The sequence below is a fragment of the Cricetulus griseus genome, chromosome 5 (genome assembly GCF_003668045.3).
Source record: "Cricetulus griseus strain 17A/GY chromosome 5, alternate assembly CriGri-PICRH-1.0, whole genome shotgun sequence".
In the NCBI taxonomy this organism is placed as follows: Eukaryota; Metazoa; Chordata; class Mammalia; order Rodentia; family Cricetidae; genus Cricetulus; species Cricetulus griseus.
Window position 1 is genome coordinate 98,904,619 of NC_048598.1, and position 23,784 is coordinate 98,928,402.

The window sequence follows — 23,784 nt, forward strand, 5'->3', positions numbered from 1 at the left end:
TCCCTTCTGGGATGAGGGACAAGAATGAAGGACAATGGTGATTCTGAGTTACCACATGTTGAGCTCCCGAGCTCCTGTCCTCTTGTAAGGACAGGATACAATAGGCAAAAGATGAGAATTTCAGAGGCCAGGAGACCAGGACTAGGTCATCCCCGCCCCAGGGCAGCACAAGGTGGAAGGATGGTATCTAACATTTCTTGGTGTGGAACTAAAGTTCTGTGAAGCTCCTAGGTTTGATTTCCTAGTCTGTATCAACTGAGAATTCTGGAGCACACCTGTAATTCTACTCAGGGTTAGAGCTGAGAGGTTTAGAAGCTTAAGTTAGCATAAAACACTGTCTCAAAACAGCAAAATACACAAATTATGATCATTCAGAAGAGTGAATATTAACTAAAGCATTATTTGGGCTCCATTTTAGAAAAGGAAGGAGGTGGGCTGGGAGTGATGGTGCATAGCTTTAATCCCAGCATTTGGGAAACAGAAGCCGATGGATCTTTGTGGGTTCAAGGCCAGCGTGGTCTATAGAACAAGTTCCAGGACAGCCATGAATACACAGAGAAACCCCGTCTGGAAAAAAAAAAAAAAGAAAGAAAGAAAAGGAAGGGAGGAAGGAAGGAAGGAAGGAAGGAAGGAAGGAAGGAAGGAAGGAAGGAAGGAAGGGAACTAGAGAGATGGCTCAGCAGTTAAGAATGTCTGCGGCTCGTCCAGAGATCATTTCCTAACACCCATGTCAAGTGGTCCACAGGCACCTGTAACTCCAGCTATAGGGGAGCAGATATCTTCTTCTGGCTTCTGCTGGCACACACATGAAGGGCAGAGAATCACTCCTGTGGTTCTTTATTTTTTCTTGTAAGTGTTCCAATAAACACTCATTTATCATTTATCTTGGGTCTAGTGAAATCTTTACATCCGCACCTTCATATCACACACACACACACACACACACACACACACACACACACACACACGCACACGCACACGCACACGCACATACATGAACATGTTTACCTTCCCCTGGATCCCATCTGTTCAAGGTCTCTCTCACCCCACATGACTACTCTGCTCTGCACTTCCCAGCTCAACCCATCTCAGTCTCAGCTGGACTCTTGATCCCTGGTTTTAGACCTGTAAACCCCAATTGGGGTTCATTTTTTGTTTCTGCGCTGGAAAGTCTTGTTTCCACTAAGAAGATAGGACTTGAACTCCACCAGGCTGAGCAGCAAGTGGGCAGACTCTTCAGTCCCATAACCTTCTCATATGGTACTGAAAAGGGCTACCTGAGATCCTCACAACCCATTGGACAGCAGCTCCGGAGATGGTCAGGACAGGCTGGCCAGATTCTGTCTCCCAGCTTCTGGATTCCCAAGTTCACCCTTTTACTTAGTGTACCATGTCCATGGAGGAGCAGGGATGCTGGAAATACATAACTCAGAGTCAACCTTGTCCCACAGTAGTCCTCAGATTCAGGTGTCCACGGTTTGCCAGCCTGTGATGATCCCTCTCTGCATCAGGCTGATTCTACCCCCATCTTGGCCACTTTCCCAGGCAAGGAGGAGGCATGCAGGCTTGGCAGGGATTGGCTGCTTTAGAACAGCCCAGCCTCCCAGCATCCAGAAGCCAGGGACAAGAGTCCCAGAAGAGGAGAGGGAAGGTATGTTAGATTGCTGTTTCTGAGAAGACATGTAGGCTGGGGGTGGTGATATTGTAGTGACCTAGTCTGGGAGAGAGAGGGTACAACCCAAGGCCAGGGCATGGCAGAAAGCCAGCTGGCCAAGCACAAATGCTGCAGGGAGCCAGCTGGCCTTGGGGATGGTAGTTTCTGAATAACTAAACCCATGGTTAGTTTTGCATAATTTAGGGAGGTCTTAGCTCCGATCAATCTCTCTCCTCCTCTACATTTTGCTAACCACCCCCTCATCACCATGCTCCTCCTCCTCTTCCTTATTTTCTTCTCCACTCTTATAGCCTCTTCCCCTGCATTTCCCTGGATCTCACTCCTCCTTCCTGCTCTGTCCTCTATCCAGTGTCTCTGGAGATTCCTGCCCCTTTCCTGGACCTCAATTATTCACTGTGTGTTTACCTACCCAGCAGGATGTCACAGCTGAGCCTGTCCTGGCTGGGACTGGCGCCTGAGGTGGCTTCCCCATGGCAGCTCATGATGCTGGTTGGGGCCCTCTGGCTCCTGGCCAGAATTCTGACCCAGATCTATGCTGCCCATGGGAACTATCATCGCCTCCGTGGTTTCCCTCAGCCCCCCAAACAGAACTGGCTTATGGGTCATGTGGGCATGGTAAGTGTAGCATCAGGATTGGTGGTGGTGATGGAGTGGAGGGTCTTTTAAGGGTCCAGGAATGGGGCTCAGACTGACGGAGTGGGTTAGCTGGTGATCTTGGGTATGCCCTCCCTTCTCACTTCCCTGTTCTCCTGCGCCAGTCTGCCCTGGCATTTCAACTATCTTCTTCACACTGGAGGGTGCTGAGAAGGTCTCAGGATGGGATGTACAGAGTGAAGACCCCTGACATTTCCTCAGTGTCTGCTTGTTGGATTCTAGCCCTCCTGGGGGACTGAGACAGTTTCTTTGTGTGAGCCCATCTATGTCCTACAGTTCTCTACTATTGATCTTTGATCTCTCTCCCTAACCACACACAGGTGGGGCACAGCTGGGCTACAGCAGAATTGCAGGCTCACTCCCCACCTCACACCCTGGGCCACTTCCTCATTATCATGCTCTTCTCCCTAAGATAGACCTGGAGAAAAGCTGTCCATCTGCTCACCCTCCCATGAACCTTCCTTGGCCCCACCCTTTACCCACTCACCCTCCCGTGGACCTTCCTTGACCCCACTCTTTACCCCACACTTTGGACTCCTATCTGTTCTCCTATTTAGGTGGCTTAGCTGTAGTCGCTACACTAGTAAATGGCTCAGTATGGGCTGTGAACAGAGGTTGGAGATGCTCTGAGGCTGGTGGGCAGCTGGTGCTGGTGGGTGGGTGCTGTTATCCTAATGGAGACATAGAGGTCACTCCTGCTCCCCTGGAACCTGCCAATGGAGGTGCCTGATGTGTGGCCCTTTGTCCAGGGGAAGAACTAGAGACTTTGTGGACCAGCCAGGACATGGAAGGTCATGGGTACATAACTTAACTTGTCCACTGGGCCTAGAATGGACACTTGGGCCTTTGACATGGCTCTGGGAGGAACAAAACAGAAGGAGAAAAATCTAGACATAAGTTCACTTATGACAGAAGTTGTGTCACTTCCAGCTGCAGAAGGGAAAGTAACTTAATTATGGTTTTCTGGAGAACAAATAGTACACACACACACACACACACACACACACACACACACACACACAAAGAGAGAGAGAGAGAGAGAGAGAGAGAGAGAGAGAGAGAGAGAGAGAGAGAGAGAGAGAGATCAAGGAGTGATGAGGACATTCTGAGAAATTTTTCCAAAAGCGGTATTGTCACAAACCTACTCAGTGTAGTTTACTGTACACCTAGTTTCTTTGGTACCAATTGTTGTTCAGATCTGTACATCATGGTGCATCCTGAACACTGTATATAATTCGTCATATCATGGTATTTATGCATCTGAATGTATCTAAACATAGAAATGGACAGGGAATATTATAGGCTACAGAGATTCTTTAGTTTCATTGAAGTCATAGAGACAAGCTCATCTGTGCAGTCTGTCTTTGACAAAAGCATCATTATGCAGCGTATAACCATGTATATACAGTCATGTATACTCACATACATAACTATACACATGTAAAGCAAGGTAGAAGAGAGAGGGGGCACATTACATTATGGGAATTGACTTATGTCTTTGTGGAGATGAAGGAGTACCTCAGTAAGCCATCTGCAAACAGAAATCTGGGCTGTCACCAACTCGGTCTTGGAACAACAGTGTGAGAACCCAAGGGCATGTAGGGGCTCAGGTTGTGGAATTCCAGAGTTTTGGAATAATCTTTGTACACTGTGAAGATGTGTCACTCAGATTGGCTTAATAAAAAACTGAATGACACTGGGTAGTGGTAGCTCACACCTTTAATCCCCCAGCATGTAGGAGGCAAAGGCAGGCAGATCTCTTTAAGTTTGAAGCCAGCCTGGTCTACAAAGGAAGTTCCAGGACAGCCAGAGCTCCAACACAGAGAAATCCTGTCTCAAAAAAACAAACAAACAAAAAGCTGAATGACCAATAGTTAGGCAGGATTTTGAGGACAGAGAGAATTCTGTGAAGAAGAAGGTAGAGATGCTGGGAGACACCGAGCAAGTAGGATGAGCACAATGGATATGAGGCAATAAAACCATGAGGCAGAAGGTAAATGAATAGAAATAGGTTAATTAGCCAGGCAGTGGTGACACACGCCTTTAATTCCAGCACTCAGGAGGCAGAGGCAGGCAGATTTCTGTGAGTTCAAGACCAGCCTGGTCTACAAGAGCTAGTTCTAGGATAGACTCCAAAGCTACACAGGGAAACCCTGTCTCAGAAAAGAAAGAGGAGGAGGAGGAGGAGAAGAAGAAGGAGAAAGAAAGAAAGAGATTGATTTAAGTTATAAGAGCTAGTTAGAGGGCTGGCGAGATGGTTCAAAGGTTAAGAGCAGTGACTGCTCTTCCAGAGGTCCTGAGTTCAATTCCCAGCAACCACATGGTGGCTCACAACCATCTGTAATGAGATCTGGTGCCCTCTTCTGGTGTGCAGATATACATGGAAGCAGAATGTTGTATACATAATAAATAAATAAAATCTTTAAAAAAAATAAGAGCTAGTTAGAAACAAGCCTAAGCTATTGGCTGAGCTTTCATAATTAATAGTAAGTTTCTGTGTCGTAATTTGGGAGCTGGCAGGTGGGACAGAGAAAGACTCACAAAACTGGAGCTCAACATCTCAAGGACCTGAATTTAGATATCTGATGGCAGAAGAAGAAAGGTGTCCCAGCTCTGGAAAAGGGATTAAATATTCCCCTTCTCTGCCAGTCTCTCTGGATCTTCAGTAGGTTGGATGGTGTTGTCCATGCTGTCTATTGATGCAAATAATAATTATTTTCAAAATACCATCTCAAACACACCTGGGTATCCCTTAACCCAGACAACTTGATCCCTGCTATAAACCACCTCAGGAGGTGACTGTTCCTGTATTGCTTGCTTGCAGGTAACTCCTACAGAGCAGGGCATGAAGAAACTGACACAGTTGGTGGTCACCTACCCCCAGGGCTTTATGATGTGGATGGGCCCAATGTTCCCCATTATCACTCTGTGCCACTCTGACATCGTCAGATCTATCCTCAATGCCTCAGGTACCCATGGGAACTGGTGGTGGGAATCTGAGGGTTTCCTCAGTCCCTACCCACATACTTCTGTGAGGTTCCTGCAGTGGTCCAGTTCCTCCTTTCTTCTCTGACAGCCTCTCTCTTCTCTTCATGGTTTCACCAGCTCCCAAATGCTCTACTTTCTGTGCCCACCTGGATCTTGGTGTTCTGGACTTTTCCGGATCCCCAGTTGTCTTCAACCCAAGGTCTTGCCCTAGAGAAAGTCAATTCTTGAGATAGAACAGGGACATCCTTAAGCATGTGTTGTCAGTAGGAGAGGGTCCCTGACAGCTATGTGGAAAGGAGTGGTCTCTGCTAGAATATGTGCAAAGGCTTCCTGTAGGAGGAGTTGTTCAAGCTGTTTGTGGGCATGAGCAGGAATGTTGAAGCCATGGCCAGGTGGCTCAGTAGGTATCGGAAACATCTGAGGCCAAGGCCTAGAACCAGAAAAAAAACCTCTCTAGGCTCAGAGCAATGAGAAGACTGTGACGGCTAGAGAATGTGGTCTGTGCTTTCCACACCACCAACTCTGCTGAGTTGATCCTTCCACCCCGCCCAGTTGGTTGATCACCTTATTTTGATTGGTGTCTTGTCAGGGCTCAGAAGTCTCCTCCAGGACATCCATCACAGCCTAGTCCCCTTCTCCTGCATTTTCATCTTCCCATCTTGGGACAGGACAAGCTAAGAAGGGAAAGAGAAGCATGGCTACAGCTCTGTCTCTTGCCAGGCACGTGGGCCTGACACTTTCTGGCTGCCAAATTATTTCAGTTATGCCCTGGAATTTGAGCATCTAAACTGACCACCCCACTTTAGTTTTTAAAATATTTGTGGGAGGGCTGAAGAGATAGTTCAGAGGTTAAGAGCACTGACTGCTCTTCCAGAGGTCCTGAGTTCAATTCCCCGCAACCACATGGTGGCTCACAACCATCTACAATGAGATCTGGTGTCCTCTCCTGGCATGCAGACAGACATGGAGGCTGGAGGTTGTATCCATAAAAAATAAATCTTTTAAAAAAGACATAAAAAATATTTGTGGGAGGGCATGTTTGTGTGTGTGGTGCAGGCATACATACGCCGTGGGACACGTGTGAAGGTTAGAGGGCACACTGGGTGTTGATCCTTGACTTCCACCTTGTTTGAGACAGGGTCCCTCATTGTTTGCTCCTGTATATACATCCTAGCTGGATAGCCCTCAAGCTTCAGGGGCAGGTGGAGAACCCTTTTGATTCTGGCTCCTCTCTTACCATATGAACACCGTGATTATGGACATGTGCCACCACATCTGGTTTGGGGGACACAGGCTCTGGTCTTCAGACTTAGGGTGAGTGCTTTTATCCACTGAGTCACCTTCCCAGTCCAGACCACCCCACTTCCATGAAGCCCATGCTCTTCACTCCAGGTGGACACTGCACTGGCTCCAGCTTACCCGTAACTGGGGACTCTGTGATCCCTCTGGCTGATAATGTAATGTGTATCAGGCAGACAGGCTGAGTGGTGGCACTGATGCTCTTAAATCTTTCTGACCTGTGCATGCCCTTTCTCAAGTCTGATCACACTGTGAACATAATTATGTGATCTCATCTGTGTGGCCATAGCTGTTGCAAGTTTACATTTACATATCCATCCCTCTTTTTTTTGTTTGCATTTGTATTTGTTGCAACTGGGATACATGATAATGGTCATGTCTGGGCTTACCTTTGGATCTGAATATTTGAGGCATGGCAGGTTCTGAGAAGCTATTGGAGATGACCTTCTTATCTTGTTTTTCATCTCTGGGCCGTCTTTGGGGCTATCTGGGACCCATGGTCCTTCTGAGAAATGATGGATGCCTTATCCATGTTGAATCCAAGGCAAGACTGTAAGAACCTCCAGGTGAGATCACAATGTGGGTCACACCTGGTAAACTAATGGAGCTTTTGAGTTTTGTTTGTTTGTTGGTTGGTTTTAGAGATACTGTTTTGCTGCTCAGTCCAGGCTATCCCCAAACTCTGGATCTTCTTGCTTTAACCTCTTGAGTGTAGGAAATTACAAAACCCACAATGCCTTCATTACTTTTCTGTTGCTGTAATAAAACACCATGACTAAGGGAACTCATAGCGGGAAGAGTTTATTTTAGATTGTGGTTTCAGAAGAAAAAGTCCATAATGGTGATGGAGGCATTGTGACAGGAGTAGGAAACCAAGAGGTCACATATTCAGCCATAAACACAAAGAAGAAAGAGCAATCTAGAAGTAGTTAGAGTCTGAACTCCCAAAGACCCGACGCAAGGGAGGCATTTCGTCCAGGAAAGCAGCACCTGCTAAACCTCCTTAAACAGTGCTATCAGCTGGGGAACAGGTATTCCGTATATTAGCCTCTGGGACACATTCTTTATTTTTAAATTTAAATTTTATTTTATTAGTTCAAATTAGGAACAAGCTTGCTTCACATGTCAATCCCTTCTCCCTCCCTTCCCCCACAACATCCCACCTGCCCCTAGCCATCCCCCCTCCGCTCCCCAGGCAAGGTAAGGCCCTCAAAAGGGGCTCTCCAAAGTCTACCACATCATCCTGGGCCAGGCCTAGGCCCTTCCCCATGTGTCCAGGTAAAGAGAGCATCCCTTCATATGGGATGGGCTCTCAAAATCCCTTCTTTTTTTTTTAAGACCTTACATATTTAATACAGTGCCTTACCCCTGTACAAATGGAAAAAAAATAAGTTCAACATTTCTAGAACAATATGGCTGTTAATTTTTGTACAATGCCAACTGAACGCGGTAAACTGGGATACTTTTTTCCAAAGTTGACAGCACACCTAAAGTTTCCAAAATCTGGGACACATTCTTTTTTTTTGTTTTTTTAAAGATTTTATTTATTTATTTATTATGTATACAACATTCTGCTTCCATGTATATCTGCACACCAGAAGAGGGCACCAGAACTCATAACAGATGGTTGTGAGCCACCATGTGGTTGCTGGGAATTGAACTCAGGACCTCTGGAAGAGCAGTCAGTGCTCTTAACCTCTGAGCCATCTCTCCAGCCCCAGTGGGACACATTCTTATTCAAACCACCATACACAACCATTGTCAGATTTTGTCAGTGGCTTGTCTAGGGTATACACAGAGGTCTGTCAGATAATTTCTGGTCCATGTTATAGCACGAGGGGTCATGATGTCAGGGTAGTTAAACGTGCTAAGGCCATGCCATGTCACATTAACCCTTATGTGTCCATATGTGTCACATATCTGTTCAGGAAATGTCAGATACCTAGGGGGCCTAGATGACAAGGACCTAGGTTCTAGTAAATGCCACAGAGTGCTGCGATGGGCTCAGGTATGGCAGACATGTTAGACTATGTACAAGCCATGTGAAGTGGTGCTGCAGCATACTGCAGCATGTCAAGCGGTGCCTTTGCCTTCCCTGCGGACACTGCTGTCGCCTGGTCTAGCCTTCACTTTTCTGACTTTCAACTCCGCCTTTCTTCCTCTGTCATTGCTTCTTTTCATGGCATGTGGACTTTGGAGGGAAGTGCAGACTTCTGGAAGGGACTCTCACCCACCTTCCATAGTCTGTCCTCACCCACTCCATGACTCGTGACTGTCCTTGTTCATGGCAGCTGCAGTTGCGCTCAAGGATGTGATATTCTACAGCTTTCTGAAACCTTGGCTGGGTGAGTGTCTGCAGGTGAGGGGCAAAGGACACCCTTGGGGGGTGAGGGAAAGGTGCTACTCTTGCCTGATATGGTGGCTGCTCCATCAGGGGACGGGCTCTTGGTGAGTGCTGGTGACAAGTGGAGCCGTCACCGTCGCATGCTGACACCCGCCTTCCATTTCAACATCCTGAAGCCCTATGTGAAGATTTTCAATGACAGCACCAACATCATGCATGTGAGTGCCCGGATCCCTGAGTCACAACTTCCCCTCTTTCCCAAATGCTGGCTATTTCTGGGTTTGTGCGACTGGAGCATAAGATGAGGAAACTGGTACTGGGTCAGGGGTTGAGATTAGGCAGGGTCTCAAAGAGCCAAGGTCCAATCCCCGTCTTCTCTCCTTCTGCCAGGCCAAGTGGCAGCACTTGATCTCCAAAGGCAGCACCCGTCTGGACATGTTTGAGCACGTCAGCCTCATGACTCTGGACAGTCTACAGAAATGCGTCTTCAGCGTTAACAGCAACTGTCAGGAGTGAGTTCTTGTTCTGGGCCTCAGAACCTGGGTTGTGAACCAAAAGGAGGGAGGACTGATCAGGGCGATCAGAGTGGCCTCCCTAGAGGAGATGGTTCGGAACCAACCCTGAAAGACCTGGGAAAGAAGAAAGTGTGTCTTCCTTCCAGGAGGTGGAATTGTTTCAGTAAAGCCACAAAGATGGTGATAAGCATATCTTGTAGGACAGGAAGTGGGGAGGCATCTTGGAAATAAAATTTAAGGAATCAGCAGGCCAGGGTGTTGCAAAGGTCTCTTTTCCACCAGGTTCACAGCCATTTCAGCCCCAAATGAACAGACAAAGATGCTATATTAATTATAAACTGTTGCCTGATGGCTAGGGCTTCTTATTGGCTAGCTCTGTCTTAATTATTAACCCATTCTATTAGTCTATGTATTTCCATGTTGTCTTGGCTTACCTGAGAACACCTGGTGCATTCTATCCTCTCAGTCCCTCCATGGCCTCTGTCTTTGATGGGCTCTCTCTGCCTACCTCTCTCAGAATTCTCCTCATTTCCTAGTCCTGCCTATCTTCCTGCCTCATTGGCCAAAGAGTGTTTTATTCATCAATCAAAAAGAGAAACATATATACAGAAGGACATTCCCCATCATTTCCTCTTTTCTGTCTAAATAAAAAGAAAGGTTTTAACTTTAACATAGTAAGATTATATATAACAAAACAGTTATCAAGTAAGAACTATAGTTAACAATATTTAGTCCATTAACATTTGGCAAAATTTAAAGAAAATATTCTATTATCTATCCTATCTTTGTGAGTCTAAACTTTTATATGTAACTTATTTTTTTGTCGTAACTAATGAAAACCATAACTATTTGTCTTTGACTCCATCAAAGACCTCAGAAGGGCAATATATAAACTCTAGTATTGACAGAGACATCTTGCTGCCTGGACAGTCACCCAAAGTTCCTCTGTAATATTGGGATATTCATCTTTAGCCTATGGGGCATAGAGTGTCAGGCAGACTTCTCACTGAAGCAGGAAATTTTAAACTGTCTCCCTGCTTTGTCAGTGATGTACTTTTAGCCTGTGGTTTCAGGGAAACTATGAAGGTGTTAGTGTTAGTCGTATTTCCAACAATGTGGCCAAGTGCTTGAAAGAGCCTGAAATGAGGGAAGACTTGCTCTGGCTTGTGGTTTCAAAAGCCTTAGGCAATGATCGTTTGGTGGACCCCATTGCTTCTGAGCCTATGCAACACCACATCACAGCCAGGAGCACCTGTTAAAAGAGTCTGACGCCCCATGCCATGCAGAAACAGACAGACAGACAAAGAGGCAGATAGAATATCCCCATCGAGAGCATACCTAATGTCCTAAAATTCCTCCCTAGACCTGACATCTTGAAGTTCTATGGTCTTGAATATTTTTTATATTGGGCTAGAGAGATAGTACTTGTAGCCTGCCTGGGTTTGATTCTTAGCACCACGAGGAAGTTTACAACTATCTGTAATTCCAGTTTCAGGTGACCCAACACACTCTTCTGCCCTTCGAGGGCACCAGTGTACATACATACATCAGGAAAAACACATACAATGAAAATAAATAAATAAAACATTTTTGAGACAAGGTCTTGCTATGTAGCCTTAGCTGGTCTGAATCTCAGGGCTCATTCCATTCTGCCTCTGTGGCCAATTGTTCCTGGCTATTCCATTCCCAATGGCTTCTGACTGCGGGTAAGAGGCATAAGATTCACATATATTATATTGCTGTCTTTGTCCAAATCCTGCAGGAAGTCCAGTGAATATATTGCTGCCATCTTGGAGCTCAGTGCTCTAGTAGCTAAAAGGCACCAGCAGCCTCTGCTGTACATGGACCTGCTGTACCATCTCACCCCTGATGGGATGCGCTTCCGTAAGGCCTGCAGCTTGGTGCATGAATTCACTGACGCTGTCATCCAGGAGCGGCGCCGCACCCTCCCAGATCAAGGTTTAGATGACTTCCTTAAGACCAAGGCTGAGTCCAAGACGTTGGATTTCATCGATGTGCTGCTGCTGATCAAGGTGGGCCTCTCAAGAAGCATAGATAGGATGGGTATCTAAGCCAAACGTCAAGTGAAATAACATGATCTTGATACAGGGGGCACTGTGGAGTCATACAGGGGTGTGGGGTTGGGAGAGACATGGCATACACTGGCAGATTTTAGAGATAATTCTGGAATGCAGACTTTGGGAGGCTGCCAAGATTGTAACTTTGAAGAGCCTGGCATTTTACATGTTAATACATCATTGTATGGCATTTATATCTGTACACACACACACACACACACACACACACACACACACACACACACGCTGGCAACTACCCCAAATTAATGATTACAGCAGCCCTTAATCAGTCATGGCAACAGGCCAGAATAGGATGTAGCAATGGCCTTTCCATTTTCCCCTTTTCAGGAGATAAAGTGTTTACCAGCATGTGCACCAGGGCTTCCCCCACAGAGAAAGTGCATTACTATCTGTGGTTCGTGTAGAATAACAGGAGTACATGAGTCTAGTTCCCCTCCAGGTGGTAAATAGTGAACAAAGAGAAAGGGAGGGAGGAAGGAGAGAGAGAAAACTTTGTTCTAGAGTTGAACAGCTTCTCTCCAGGGCAAAGTCTATAGATTTGCAAACCAAATGTTTCGACAGGTAAGATAAGATTCACTGGAACCAGCACTTTTGAATCTGGGTAAAAGTTTGGAGTAAAGCTTTACTTCTAATTTCCAAGGCAAGTAGCCATACACTCATCCTCATCAAGTCTCAGAAATTCCTTGTCAAGTGGAAACATGGTGACATTTATGTGTGGGTTTCTGACTCCTCCAACTGTGGACAATACAGGGGACAGGATAACTAGAAAGAAAAAAAAAAAAAAGGTCTGGGAAGTTCAGATTGGACCAGTAGTAATAGCCATGAGATATGCAGTGATGGTTTCTGCCTGAACAATGGATCTTTTGAGAATGTCATAGTTTGAACACAGAAATTTTCAGAACTGCTGTGATGGGAGTGGGTTTTGCTTTGTCTTCAGGATGAAGATGGAAAGGAGCTGTCAGATGAGGACATCAGAGCGGAGGCTGACACCTTCATGTTTGAGGGTGAGGGTCCCACTAGGGAGGGGGCAGAAGTTTCTCCGTGTTGGGTGGACCTGGAATCTTTCCATGCTACCCTTCTTTGCCTTTCCCATCTTTTCCTGGACTTCATTACCTGGGTGCTGTCCATTCAGCAGTGCTGAAGCAGTGCACAGTCTGTCCCTATGCCTGTCTGTCCCTCAGGCCATGACACCACAGCCAGTGGGCTCTCCTGGATCCTGTACAACCTGGCGAAGCACCTGGAGTACCAGGAGCGCTGCCGGCAGGAGGTGCAGGAGCTGCTGAGAGACCGAGAGCCTCAGGAGATTGAGTGGTGAGCGTAGGTCTTCCTGGCACATTTCTCTTTCCTGGCTCTCCTCTTCAAGCCTGGAAGAGTCGATCTTTTTGCTGGTTCTCCTATATTTGCTCATGGGCACAGAGTGTGAGTGCTACTAAGCCTGACTAGCAAGGAAACGGCTGTTGGCTTTGGAATAGAAACGTATGTGTTGCTGAGAGAACAGGTAATCATAAGGAAAAGATGGTGACATTTTGCACGTGTTCAGTAAAAGCACTTCCCCTAGTCTCCTTTCTCTCCAATAGATGTTTTCTTTCATGACTGTTCACTCTTTTCCTCTACCCTAGATCTTACTGTAGTGCTATGTTCAGGGACTCATAGGTGATATTTGGATATTAAAATGTGCTGGAGCTAGAGAGACAGCTCAGCTGTTAAGAGCACTTCCTGCTCTTGTACAGTTTGGTTCCCAGCATCCACATCTGGTAGCTCACAACCACCAGGAACTCAGTTCCAGTAGATCTGAAGCCCTAAGACACACACCCACACCCACACCCACACCCCCCCACACACACACTACAAATAAAATAGCCAGATGTAGTGGCACACACCTTTAACCCCAGCACTTGAGAGGCAGAGGCAGGAGGCCCTCTCTGAGTTCCTGGTCAGCCTGGTCTACATAGCAAGTTCCAAGATAGCCAAGGCTATGTGAAGAGTCTCTGTCTCAGTAAAATAAACTAGCAGTCTATGTGCTGCCCAGGGCCCCTGGGTCATTGATCCATCCAGTCTTCCCAAAAAAAACAAAAACAAAAACAAAAACAAAAAAAATCCTCCTACAATGACTTCCCCACCCCAGTTTTGTGTTCAGCTCCACTTTGGTTCCAGACACCCAGAAGGGAGCAGGCCAAGGACTGGTCAGAAAGTTCCAACTTGGCAGGAGAGCAGTCCTAATTTAGAACACTTCCTAATGCTCTGCTGCTCCATTTACCGCATATTTGGTCCCACTTGGGCTTATTTTATCACTGTGGGAAAACATTGCACTGATCCACATGGGCTTCCAGCCTCTCTTTGGCTCCTTGAGTAATAGTTCAAAGGGTTTCTGTAGGGACGACCTCAACCAGCTGCCCTTCCTGACCATGTGCATCAAGGAGAGTCTGCGGCTGCATCCCCCAGTCCCTGTCATCTCCCGCTGCTGCACCCAGGACGTTGGGCTCCCAGATGGCCGGGTCATCCCTAAAGGTGCTCATAGGACAGGGGAAGTGGGTCCTGGGTAGGCAGCTCAGTCTGATCTTTACAACCCCCTCTTCTCCCTCAGGTGTCATCTGCCTCATCAGCATCTTTGGCATCCATCACAACCCATCTGTGTGGCCCGACCCTGAGGTGCTGCCTGTCTTAGCCCCTATTTTCCTACATCATGTAGTAGGGATCCTAGGGGAGGAGGTGTGGGTTTGAACTAGGAAATCAGACCTCACCTCTCCCAGAACACTCAGGACTCTGTCCCTGATTGTCCTGGGAGGTCACTTGTCCACCTTGGCTCAATGTCTTCTGCAGGTCTATGATCCCTTCCGCTTTGACCCTGAAAACATCAAAGACAGGTCACCTCTGGCATTTATTCCCTTCTCAGCGGGGCCCAGGTGAGGGCAGCGGCTTGGGTTAATGGTGTGGGGTCTGGGGCTGACAGTGGGAATAGGGAGGAGTCGGGATGGTTTGGTTCTGGGTGAAGGGCTGCTGCTCTGTGCTCAGAGCCCCTTCCTGGTCTTAACTGGGCGCTGAGGCTGCAAGTTTCGTCCAAGAGTGGTAGGGAACCTGTCAGGTTGAGTCCTACGGTGCCTGGCTGGGTCCCGGCACAGTAAGAGTCCCCGCCCTCCCGCAGGAACTGCATAGGACAGACTTTCGCCATGAACGAGATGAAGGTGGCGCTGGCGCTGACACTGCTGCGTTTCCGCGTCCTGCCCGACGACAAGGAGCCCCGCAGGCAGCCGGAGCTGATCCTGCGTGCAGAGGGCGGGTTGTGGTTGCGGGTGGAGCCGCTGAGCACGGACTCGAAGTGACTCCACACCTGGCCTGGGTCCATCCTGCTCACCCAGCTATCTCTTTGGATCCCAGATTAAACAGAGCTGTCACCCATCCCTTACAGAATGCCATCAAGGGACATTGCATGGGTGAGGGAGGCCAGCTGGTATTTGAGCCAAAGACCGGTGACTTCCTCTAATTAACCACAGGCCTTTACAGTGAAGGTGCATTCTCTAGCCAAGCTGGACTACTCTCTGGACATAGGAAGCCAAGGGGAGGTGTCTGTGCAAGAGAGAGGGTCCAGGAAGAAGGGCAGGTTTGAGCTCTGATTCTCGCAGCAAATCCTTTATTTCAGTTCGGTTTCCCCTGTTTTGACCCCCACTCTAATCACTTGATAGACCTGTCTTCTCTCACCTTGGAATTATTTTTCCGGAAGGGGACACTCAATTACTGTGCTTATTAAACCTAAAGCCTGGCATTTTTTATTGTCTTTTTGTTTTTTAAGTTAGGGTCTCATGATGTCTCCATGAGCAGTCTCAAACTCCTGGTTTTAAGCTCTGCTTTGACTTTGCGAGCTGGCACTACAAACCTGTGGGTCACCGAGTTACGCTCTTCCTGGGTGTTATGTAGTGATGTCTTCAGGTTTTTCCCTAGTAAGAAAGACACCAAAGGGTTGGGGGTGATGGGTACTGGAGGCATTGGAAACCACTCCTTTAGCACTATGGACAAGGGCTGTATCTGGGAGATGCCCCTCACAGTGGAGGTAGCTTAACGATAAAGTCCTTGCTGAGAGTGTGGGAAGCCCTGTGTTTCATCTCCACACTCCAAAGGCCCTGCATTTAAAACAAACCAACACAAAGAAACAAATAAAAAGTGAGATGCAGGCCAAGTGGTGGTGGCACACCTTTAATCCCAGCACTTGGGAGGCTGTGAGTTCAAGCCAGCCTGGTCCACAGGACAGCCAGGACTGTTACACAGACAAACCCTGTTTTGAAAAATAAATAAATAAATAAATAAATAAATAAATAAATACTGAGATGTAGGGGCTAGGAAGATCACTTAGTGGTAAAGAGCACTAGCTGCCTTTTCAGAGGATCCAGGTTTGGTTCTGAGCACCTATGTCAGGTTTGACTCCAACTCCAGGGGATCTGATGCCCTCTTCTGACTTCAGTGAGCAACTGTGCTCACATGTGCACACATACACACACCCAAAACCTCTCCACAGATACACATGTACCCCCAAAACTCCCAACACCCCCCCACACACATATACACGTAATTTAAATAGCAATATAACTTTAAAATTCGATGCAGATGGTCTCCTTGAGTGCAAAGGAGTCTGTTAAAGAGATTCAAATGGGTTTGGAGAACAATCAATAGTGACCCCAGAGGCCAAGGCTAAGATGGCTTGAGTTCCAGGAATGAAATCTGTAAGGATGTTGCAGCCATCTGGATCCTGCTTAGGGTTTTAAAAGAAATGTTGTAAACTGAGAATGACTTTAGGGGGTATAGCCATCAGCTGCCAATTAGCATGCTTTCCATTGTCCACTAGGGGACCCTAGCAGAAACAGAAATAAAGTGCCAAGAGCAACTGGTTACCCAACTCTGTGGTTTTCCTTTTTCTTTCTTTGTTGGTTGGTTGGTTTTTGTTTGTTTGTTTTGAGGTAGGGTTTCTCTGTATAACAGCCCTAGCTCTGTAGATCAGGCTGGCCTTGAACTCAAAGATCTGCCTTCTTCTGCCTCCTGAGAGCTGAAATTAAAGTGTACCACCACACCTGGCATCTCTGTGGGTTTTCCAAGAACCAACTATAGTAGGCAAAGGGTTGTCATCCAAGGGAAGCTTTCCAGGTTATGAGATCCATCCTGACTGCCTTGTGGAGTTTAACTTCTGACCTCAAAAAGAAATGAAGAAAAGTGTGTTTTTCTCTTGTGAAAGTCACATCTGGGGGTTTTGCCTCTACCCTTCTCATGTCAAATACTTTGTTATTCAAATACATACCATAAAAGAAGGAAAATACAAAACAGAAATGTATCACCCATGAGTCTAATATACTAGGTAATCATTGTCAATATTCTCTCAGACATGTCTTTTATGTTTATTTATAACAATATTTTAAATTATTTTATTGTTATTGTGTTGTATGGGTGTTTTGCCTGCATGTCTGTCTGTCTGTCTGTCTGTACACCATATCTGTCCAGAAGAGAGTGTCAAGTGTACTAGAATTGGGTGTGGGGGCTGGGAATTGATCCTGGGTCCTTGGAAGAGAAGTTAGTGTTCTTAACTGCTGAGCCATCTCTCCAGCCCCTATCACCATATTTTTGTGTTTATTTTTATTTTCCTCTAATAATATGACACACATACAATTATAATACAACACAATGCAATCATACAGTACAATGTCCTTTTAAGATGTTATTTCATGGGCTACAGAGTATCTGGAATGATGTTCAATGTCATTAATAATTGGAAAAATGTAGAGAAAACCATGACACAAGGCCAATTTACACCCACCAGGAAACATTCAGAAAGGGGAAGCAACAAGTGTTGATTGGGGTGAATGTGGAATAATTTGGACCCTTATACCTTTCTGGAGAGATTGTGGATTATTGCAACTGCTATGGAAACAGCTTGCCAGTTCAAGGAGAGAAACAGAATTTCCGTTTTATCCTGAAGCTCTAGTGGGTGGGTACTCAACACAAAGAAAACAAGTTTTTGGACACAAATATGCACACGAATGTTCAAGGCAGCCCCTGAGCAGACAGGTGACTGAAGCCATCTAAGGCAGAAGTGAGGCTTCATTTTAGTTTGTGATCTCAGGGAGATCTGAGTCCATCACTGAGGATTGGGCTCCTTTCTCAGGGTTCTTAGTCTCATTAATAAAAGAATATAAAGAATGCATGCAAAATGAGGTGGGGGATAATTTGAATAAAGTTTAGCAGAAGAACCTCAAGCAGGGAAGCTCTCAATCTGGGCAGATACTCAAAGGAAGATGATGGAGAAGAGAAGCAGGGTGTGGAGATTTGAATAACAATGGCTCTTGGGCTGGGCCATGATGGCTCACAGAAGGAGGTGGATCTCTGTGAGGTCAAGACCAGCCTGACCTGCACAGTGAGTTCCAGGTCAGCCAGGACTGTGGAGAGAGAACATTTCAACTACCATCACACTCCACCCCCACCCTCTCAAAAACAAAACAAAACAAAATTAAAAACAAAAAACAAAAAACCTGAAAGCCTCAGGTGCACTGAGAAAGTTGAACCAACTGATAACACCTGTGGAGCTTCTGCTGCCCATGCTGGTATCTGTCTCTTTGAGCTGTAGGGGAGCTGACTGCAAATGTAACCTTCCATTGCAGCCCTTCCCACCCCATGAAACTCCAAGCCCGTACACCACAGGCACACAGTTTTCACACCCGAGGAGAGACTGGTGTCTTCCAGTATTCAAAACGAGGCCAGGGCCTTAGGAATTAGGCACCAATTGTTTATATAAGTTATTACCAACTGCTGGACCAGCCTCCAAGCCCTTAGGATCTGTGTGCTGTTAAGAAGGAAAATTTGCTGCTTGTTTTTTGTTGTTGTTGTGGTTGTTTTTTTGTTTTTGTTTTTTGTTGTTTTGAACTTTTTATTTCTATACAAGTGTCCATGTGTAGAAGTGACAGAATAAGCCAGGCAGTGGTGGCACCTGCCTTTAATCCCAGCATTCAGGAGGCAGAAGCAGGCAAATCTCTGTGAGTTCAAGACCAGCCTGGTCTATAAGAGCTAGTTCCAGGACAGCCTCCAAAGCCATAGAGAAACCCTGTCTCAAAAAAACCAAAAATAAATAAATAAATAAAAATAAATAAATAAATAAATGGAATGTCACATGTAACTGGAATGACAGATAGAGGATATAATGTCAGACAAAGCTATGCCTGTGCCCATGAAGCCTTTGGAGATGCTACAAACATTAAGCCTGCTGTACAGGTGGACCTCCAGCAGCCAGCTGAAGTCTTTGGGGAAAAAGACAGATGAGTGGGAAGTAGGGACACAGGAAACTGGGGTACAGATGTGACTGAAGAGATGGCTATTGGGGTGGTGGCATTTTCTGGACAGTGTCTTGATTTGAAATGCTCAGTTTCTGTGAAGGCCGGGCTTAGGTGAAGTCTTCAGCAAGTGTGGGTCTTGTGGAGAAAGGGTTTCTGGATCCTGAGTTTAGGTGAGACTGCTTAAAGTAAACCCCCACCACAAACCAGGGCCATTTAACAGACCCAAGGCTTCAAGAAATGTGCTGCCCATGGAGTTCCTAGAGAGCAGCCAGCCTGCAAGATGTGCTTGGAGGCGGGAGGTTCAAAACCCCAAAATATGGTTAAAAATAATAATAAAGCAGTTTGTGTGTCTGGTGAAACCAGGCCTTTTCCCTCCCTACTCTCCACCACAAACACTGATTCTCAGGCCCAGCTCAGCTCACTCTCTGGTACCCTGGGATACTGAGTCCAGGGCTTGGGGAGGCCACTCTCTCAGACTCATAAAAGCCTGCTCTCTTTGATTTGAGGTTGAGCTCGGTCTATTCTTTGTTTTTTCTCTGCTGACTGTTTCTTTCTTTCTTTTTCGTTTGTTTTGTTGTTGTTTTAGAGACAGGGTTTCTGTGTAGTTCTGGCTGTCCTGGAACTAGCTCTATAGATCAGGCTGGCCTCAAACTCAGAGGTCCACCAGTCTCTGCCTCCTGAGAGCTGAGATTAATGGTGTGCACGGCCATGCCCAGCTTTGCTGACTTCTTACAGTGAGAAGTCCCACTGATAATTATGTAGGTTTGGATAAACAGAGATGCACCGATGGTACTGTGACAGGAGTGGGTTGTAGGCTTTTAGAGTCCCATCCTTGATTGCCCTTGGCCATTCCCCAGTGATCCTCTCTAGGGCTTCATTTCAGTGTCAGTCTGGCCCTTCAGCTTGGAAAGAAGACCTTGTGAGTATGGGTTTTCCTTTTTTCTTAATAGCCTACTTATCTGGATGACATCAGGTATTTCCTTCTTTTTCTCTGTTGGTCCCTTTTTTAATGTTGGCACCTTATATTTGGCCAGTGATGGACAATTCTGACGGGCCAGTAAAGTGTGATTCTAATTAGTCTTATCAATAAAAACCCTGAGTCAGATATCAAGGTAAATGCTAAAAGATCAGAGAAGCAAAGGAGTAGTCACAGTCACTTCTTCTTTTCTTTTAAATCTTTTTGTTTTAGATTTTATTTATTTATTATGCATACAACATTCTGTTTCCATGTATATCTGCACACCAGAAGAGGGCACCAGATCTCATAACAGATGGTTGTGAGCCACCATGTGGTTTCTGGGAATTTAATTCAGGACCTCTGGAAGAGCAGTCAGTGCTCTTAACCTCTGAGCCATCTCTCCAGCCCCACAGTCACTTCTTATCTCTTATCCTCAGACCTAAAAGGCCAAGATCTTGTCTACACCCTGCCTTATCACTTCCTGTCTCCACTCCATGTTGTCACTTCTTGTCCCCTCTCTGTACAAACCTCCAGACCTTTATGATTAACTAGTGGCTAGCTCCACCCTCTAATCTCCAGGCAAGCTTTGTCAGAACACAAACAAAATATCACAATAGGCCAGGAACATGCAGACTGTTTTGAGTTTAGCCAAAAGATTGTAAGCCTGGGTTCAGTGAAATCACCAAACTGGACCACTCCCTGGATAGAAAGAAAGGTTTATTGGTGATTGTTAGTGTTCAGGCATCTGTATTGGCCTGCCCTTGGGGTCCTGTCAGGATATGTCCTCAACTGCAGCCACTAAGAGCACCTCCTGTGCTTATTCACTACATTCCTTTTTAAAAGGTGGCCTTATCCACCTCCCATCTCTTTCTCTCTCCCTTTCTCCCTCTCCCCCTCTTTTCCTGTCTCTCCCTCCCTTTCCCTCTTCCCCTCTCCCACTCTTTCCCCCTCTTTCCTTCTCTCTCCCTCCCTCTCCCTCTCTTCCTCTCCCCTTCTCTCTCCCTCCCCCTCTCTCCCTCTCTCTCTCCCACTCTCCCTCTCTCTTCCCTCTTCTGCCACCCCTGTCCCCAGATGCTGGACTCCCCCCTCAACTCCCCCCTTTCCCATTCCCTTCCCCAAATAAAAAGCCCCTCCACATGAGCTGTCACATGGCATTTTTCTCTCTCACACCAATTTCTAAGTTACAACACTGATTACACAACTAAGGCTGTCTCTCAGGGTTGGGGGAAGACAGAAGCAAAATTGAGTTAAAGCAAGCAGATGTTACACGACAGCCAACAGGTGAGGGTCTTTGAGTTATTATGATTGATTAGGAACTTGATGTCCCTGCCCATGGGAGTTGATCTTTGGGATGGATTAAGAGATGTTCCTGACAAACAGAAACCTGCCTTAGGAGATCTGCTCCCAATAAACACCCTTCTGTTTAGAACATTGTGACCAACACTGCCATTTTGGAAGACTGCTTTGGACCTAACAAAGATAAAAGTAAAATATTAGACAATTTATTAAATACACCGCTGTGCAAACCAACTGACTGCCAGAGAACAGAATTCATTGCATTAGTGAGAGGATATGGGAGGCTTTTATAGCTGTTGAGAGAGATGGTATTTAGTCTTACTGCTGGACCATTTGTCCTAAATAGGATCTATTTTTTAGTATTTATTTATTTTATGTATGAGTGTTCTATATGCATGTGGTCCTTTATGCCAGAAAAAGGGCATCATTTCCCTCTGAGATGGTTGTGAGCCACCATATGGGTGCTGGGAATCGAACTCAGGTTCTCTGGGAGAACAGCCAGTGATCTTAACCACTGAGCCATCTCTCCAGCTAGGAACTGTATTTGAGAGGAAGAGGCTGGATTTTTCTAGCACCCATTAGTTTGTTTACACTAGCCATATAGGATTAGGTGCCATGTGCCATTCATTGGAAGGTCAGTTGTAAATGTTTGTAGGAAACACTGTTGTGGGGTATCCACCAGAGAAGAATGCTCAAACATGGGTTTAAGCTAACAGAGCATCTTTATTAGCCAGCCAGTGGGATCCCAGTGTAGTCCCAAGCTTTTCTCAGTGTGAGCTTTTATGCATGAACCCCATGTCCAGTGTTGACATACTTCAGTTAATAAGAACAGTTAGCCAAAAAGAAGGAAGTATATTTACAGACTTTATGAGAACTATGGACTTGGTGGTTCTGTGTATATGCTGACTTTTTACAGCTTGAATGAGACTTCCATCATGGACTTAGTTGTGCAAAGTTCTGGAGATGAAGAAAAATCTAGGACCCTGTTACAACATCATGAATCATGCCGTGAAACTGAGAGTCAGGGTCTAATTTTTTATTGTTATTTTTTTGAGACAAGGTCAACTAGGTAGCTCTATCTAGATAGACCAGGTTGGCCTTGAACTCACAGAACTCAGGACTATCCCAAGTCCTCACAAGTGCATTGGACAAAGGCCTGCACCACCACATCTAAGAATCTAATTTTTAATGTGTGGTAAATTTTGCTATTATTTTGAACCAGTTTTTCACTATAAATTCCACTTTCTCCCTGACTGGAATAATTGTCATCACTTGTTTGTGTATTTTTATGTTATTGGCTGAATATGGGATTGAGAAAGCCTTGAGAACCTCCCTCATTCCAAATTCCAAGGTGAGAAAATTCCAGTGTAATAAAAAATAAGTCAGCAAAAGAAAATGAAAGAATAGACTTGGTTTGACTGTGAAACAATGTGTGATTGCTACCCTTGGCTGTCAACTTGACTACATTCAATCCGGGTCTTTTGGGTAAGAATGCACACTTATAATGTGGGTTTTTGGTTGTCGGTTTGCTTTTTTTTGTTTTAAGCTGAGAAAAGACAAGCCTTAAATACAGATCTTGAGGTGGGGCTGGAGAGATGGCTCAGAGGTTAAGAGCACTGACTGCTCTTCCTGAGGTCCTGAGTTCAATTCCCAGCAACCACATGGTGGCTGACAACCATCTGTTATGAGATCTGGTGCCCTCTTCTGGTGTGCAGATATACTTATTGAGCAACTACTGGATTTTCTGTTTATAGCTAGCCATTGTTGGATTAGCTAGACCACAGCCTGTAAATCATTTAAATAAATCCCCTAAAAACATATATATGTATATATACACAAATGTATACACACACATATATCCATAAACGTGTGTGTGTGTGTGTGTGTGTGTGTGTGTGTGTGTGTGTGTGTGTGTGTGTGTGTGTGTTCTGTTACACCACAGAACCCTGACTAACATAGATCGAGAGCAGATTTTTATTGGTCTGACAAAGTAAGGCTTCCAAACCTGAACGTACCAAGCTAGAGCTGAGGATCAATTTTTGCAGTGGAGAGCGGGGAGGAGGAGGAGGTCCTGGCTTCCACAGGCCCAGAAACTGGTTTTCTTTTTTCTTTTCTTTTTCTTCCTGTCTGTCTGTCTGTCTGTCTTCCCCCCACCCCCACCCGTAACTGGCAGGGTCAAAGGTAAACCAGATTGCCTGTTTTTGTAAATTCCGTGGGTAGGTTTCCCGAAATCTTGGGCAGGTTGGTGCTGGGTGTGTGGGCTGTGGAGTGATGGGGGAAGGAAATTTCCTTTAATGAGGCTCTCCCTCCTTATCCAATGGGACCAGTCTGTTCAAGGCAGCCCTTTGAGTTGTTTCCATGGCCACTGAGTCTGGAATTCTCTAAACTCTTGATGTCACCCCACTCTGAGGAGGAAGTAGGAATTGTTTGTTACGAGCAAGTGAAGGCCAGGACAAATTATATTTAGAGCACTTTCCCCCAGACACAGATAGAAAGCTAGGGCCTAGAGTGTGTAATTTGCTCACTACTTGTCCTAGGAAAACTTGTGTCTCCTGTCACTAGAGCTCCAGGACCTGAGCCAAGGGCTCGCTGGCCTATCAGGACAAAGGTTATTACTTTAGTGTCTGAATTGTCCAATGAGGAGTACGCTTC

At 45.9% G+C, this 23,784-nt stretch overlaps 1 protein-coding gene across 1 annotated transcript; it reads left to right on the plus strand.

The window, feature by feature from the left end:
* The first annotated feature begins 2,092 nt into the window (after positions 1-2,092).
* Positions 2,093-14,894, plus strand: LOC100774306 (cytochrome P450 4F1). Its single transcript, XM_027419534.2, has 12 exons — positions 2,093-2,290; positions 5,154-5,298; positions 8,908-8,961; positions 9,051-9,178; positions 9,351-9,472; positions 11,238-11,508; positions 12,512-12,578; positions 12,756-12,885; positions 13,949-14,082; positions 14,159-14,223; positions 14,395-14,477; positions 14,717-14,894. Exons 1-12 carry the CDS (start codon positions 2,093-2,095, stop codon positions 14,892-14,894), a joined length of 1,575 nt encoding a protein of 524 aa, XP_027275335.1.
* The last annotated feature ends 8,890 nt before the right edge of the window (positions 14,895-23,784 follow it).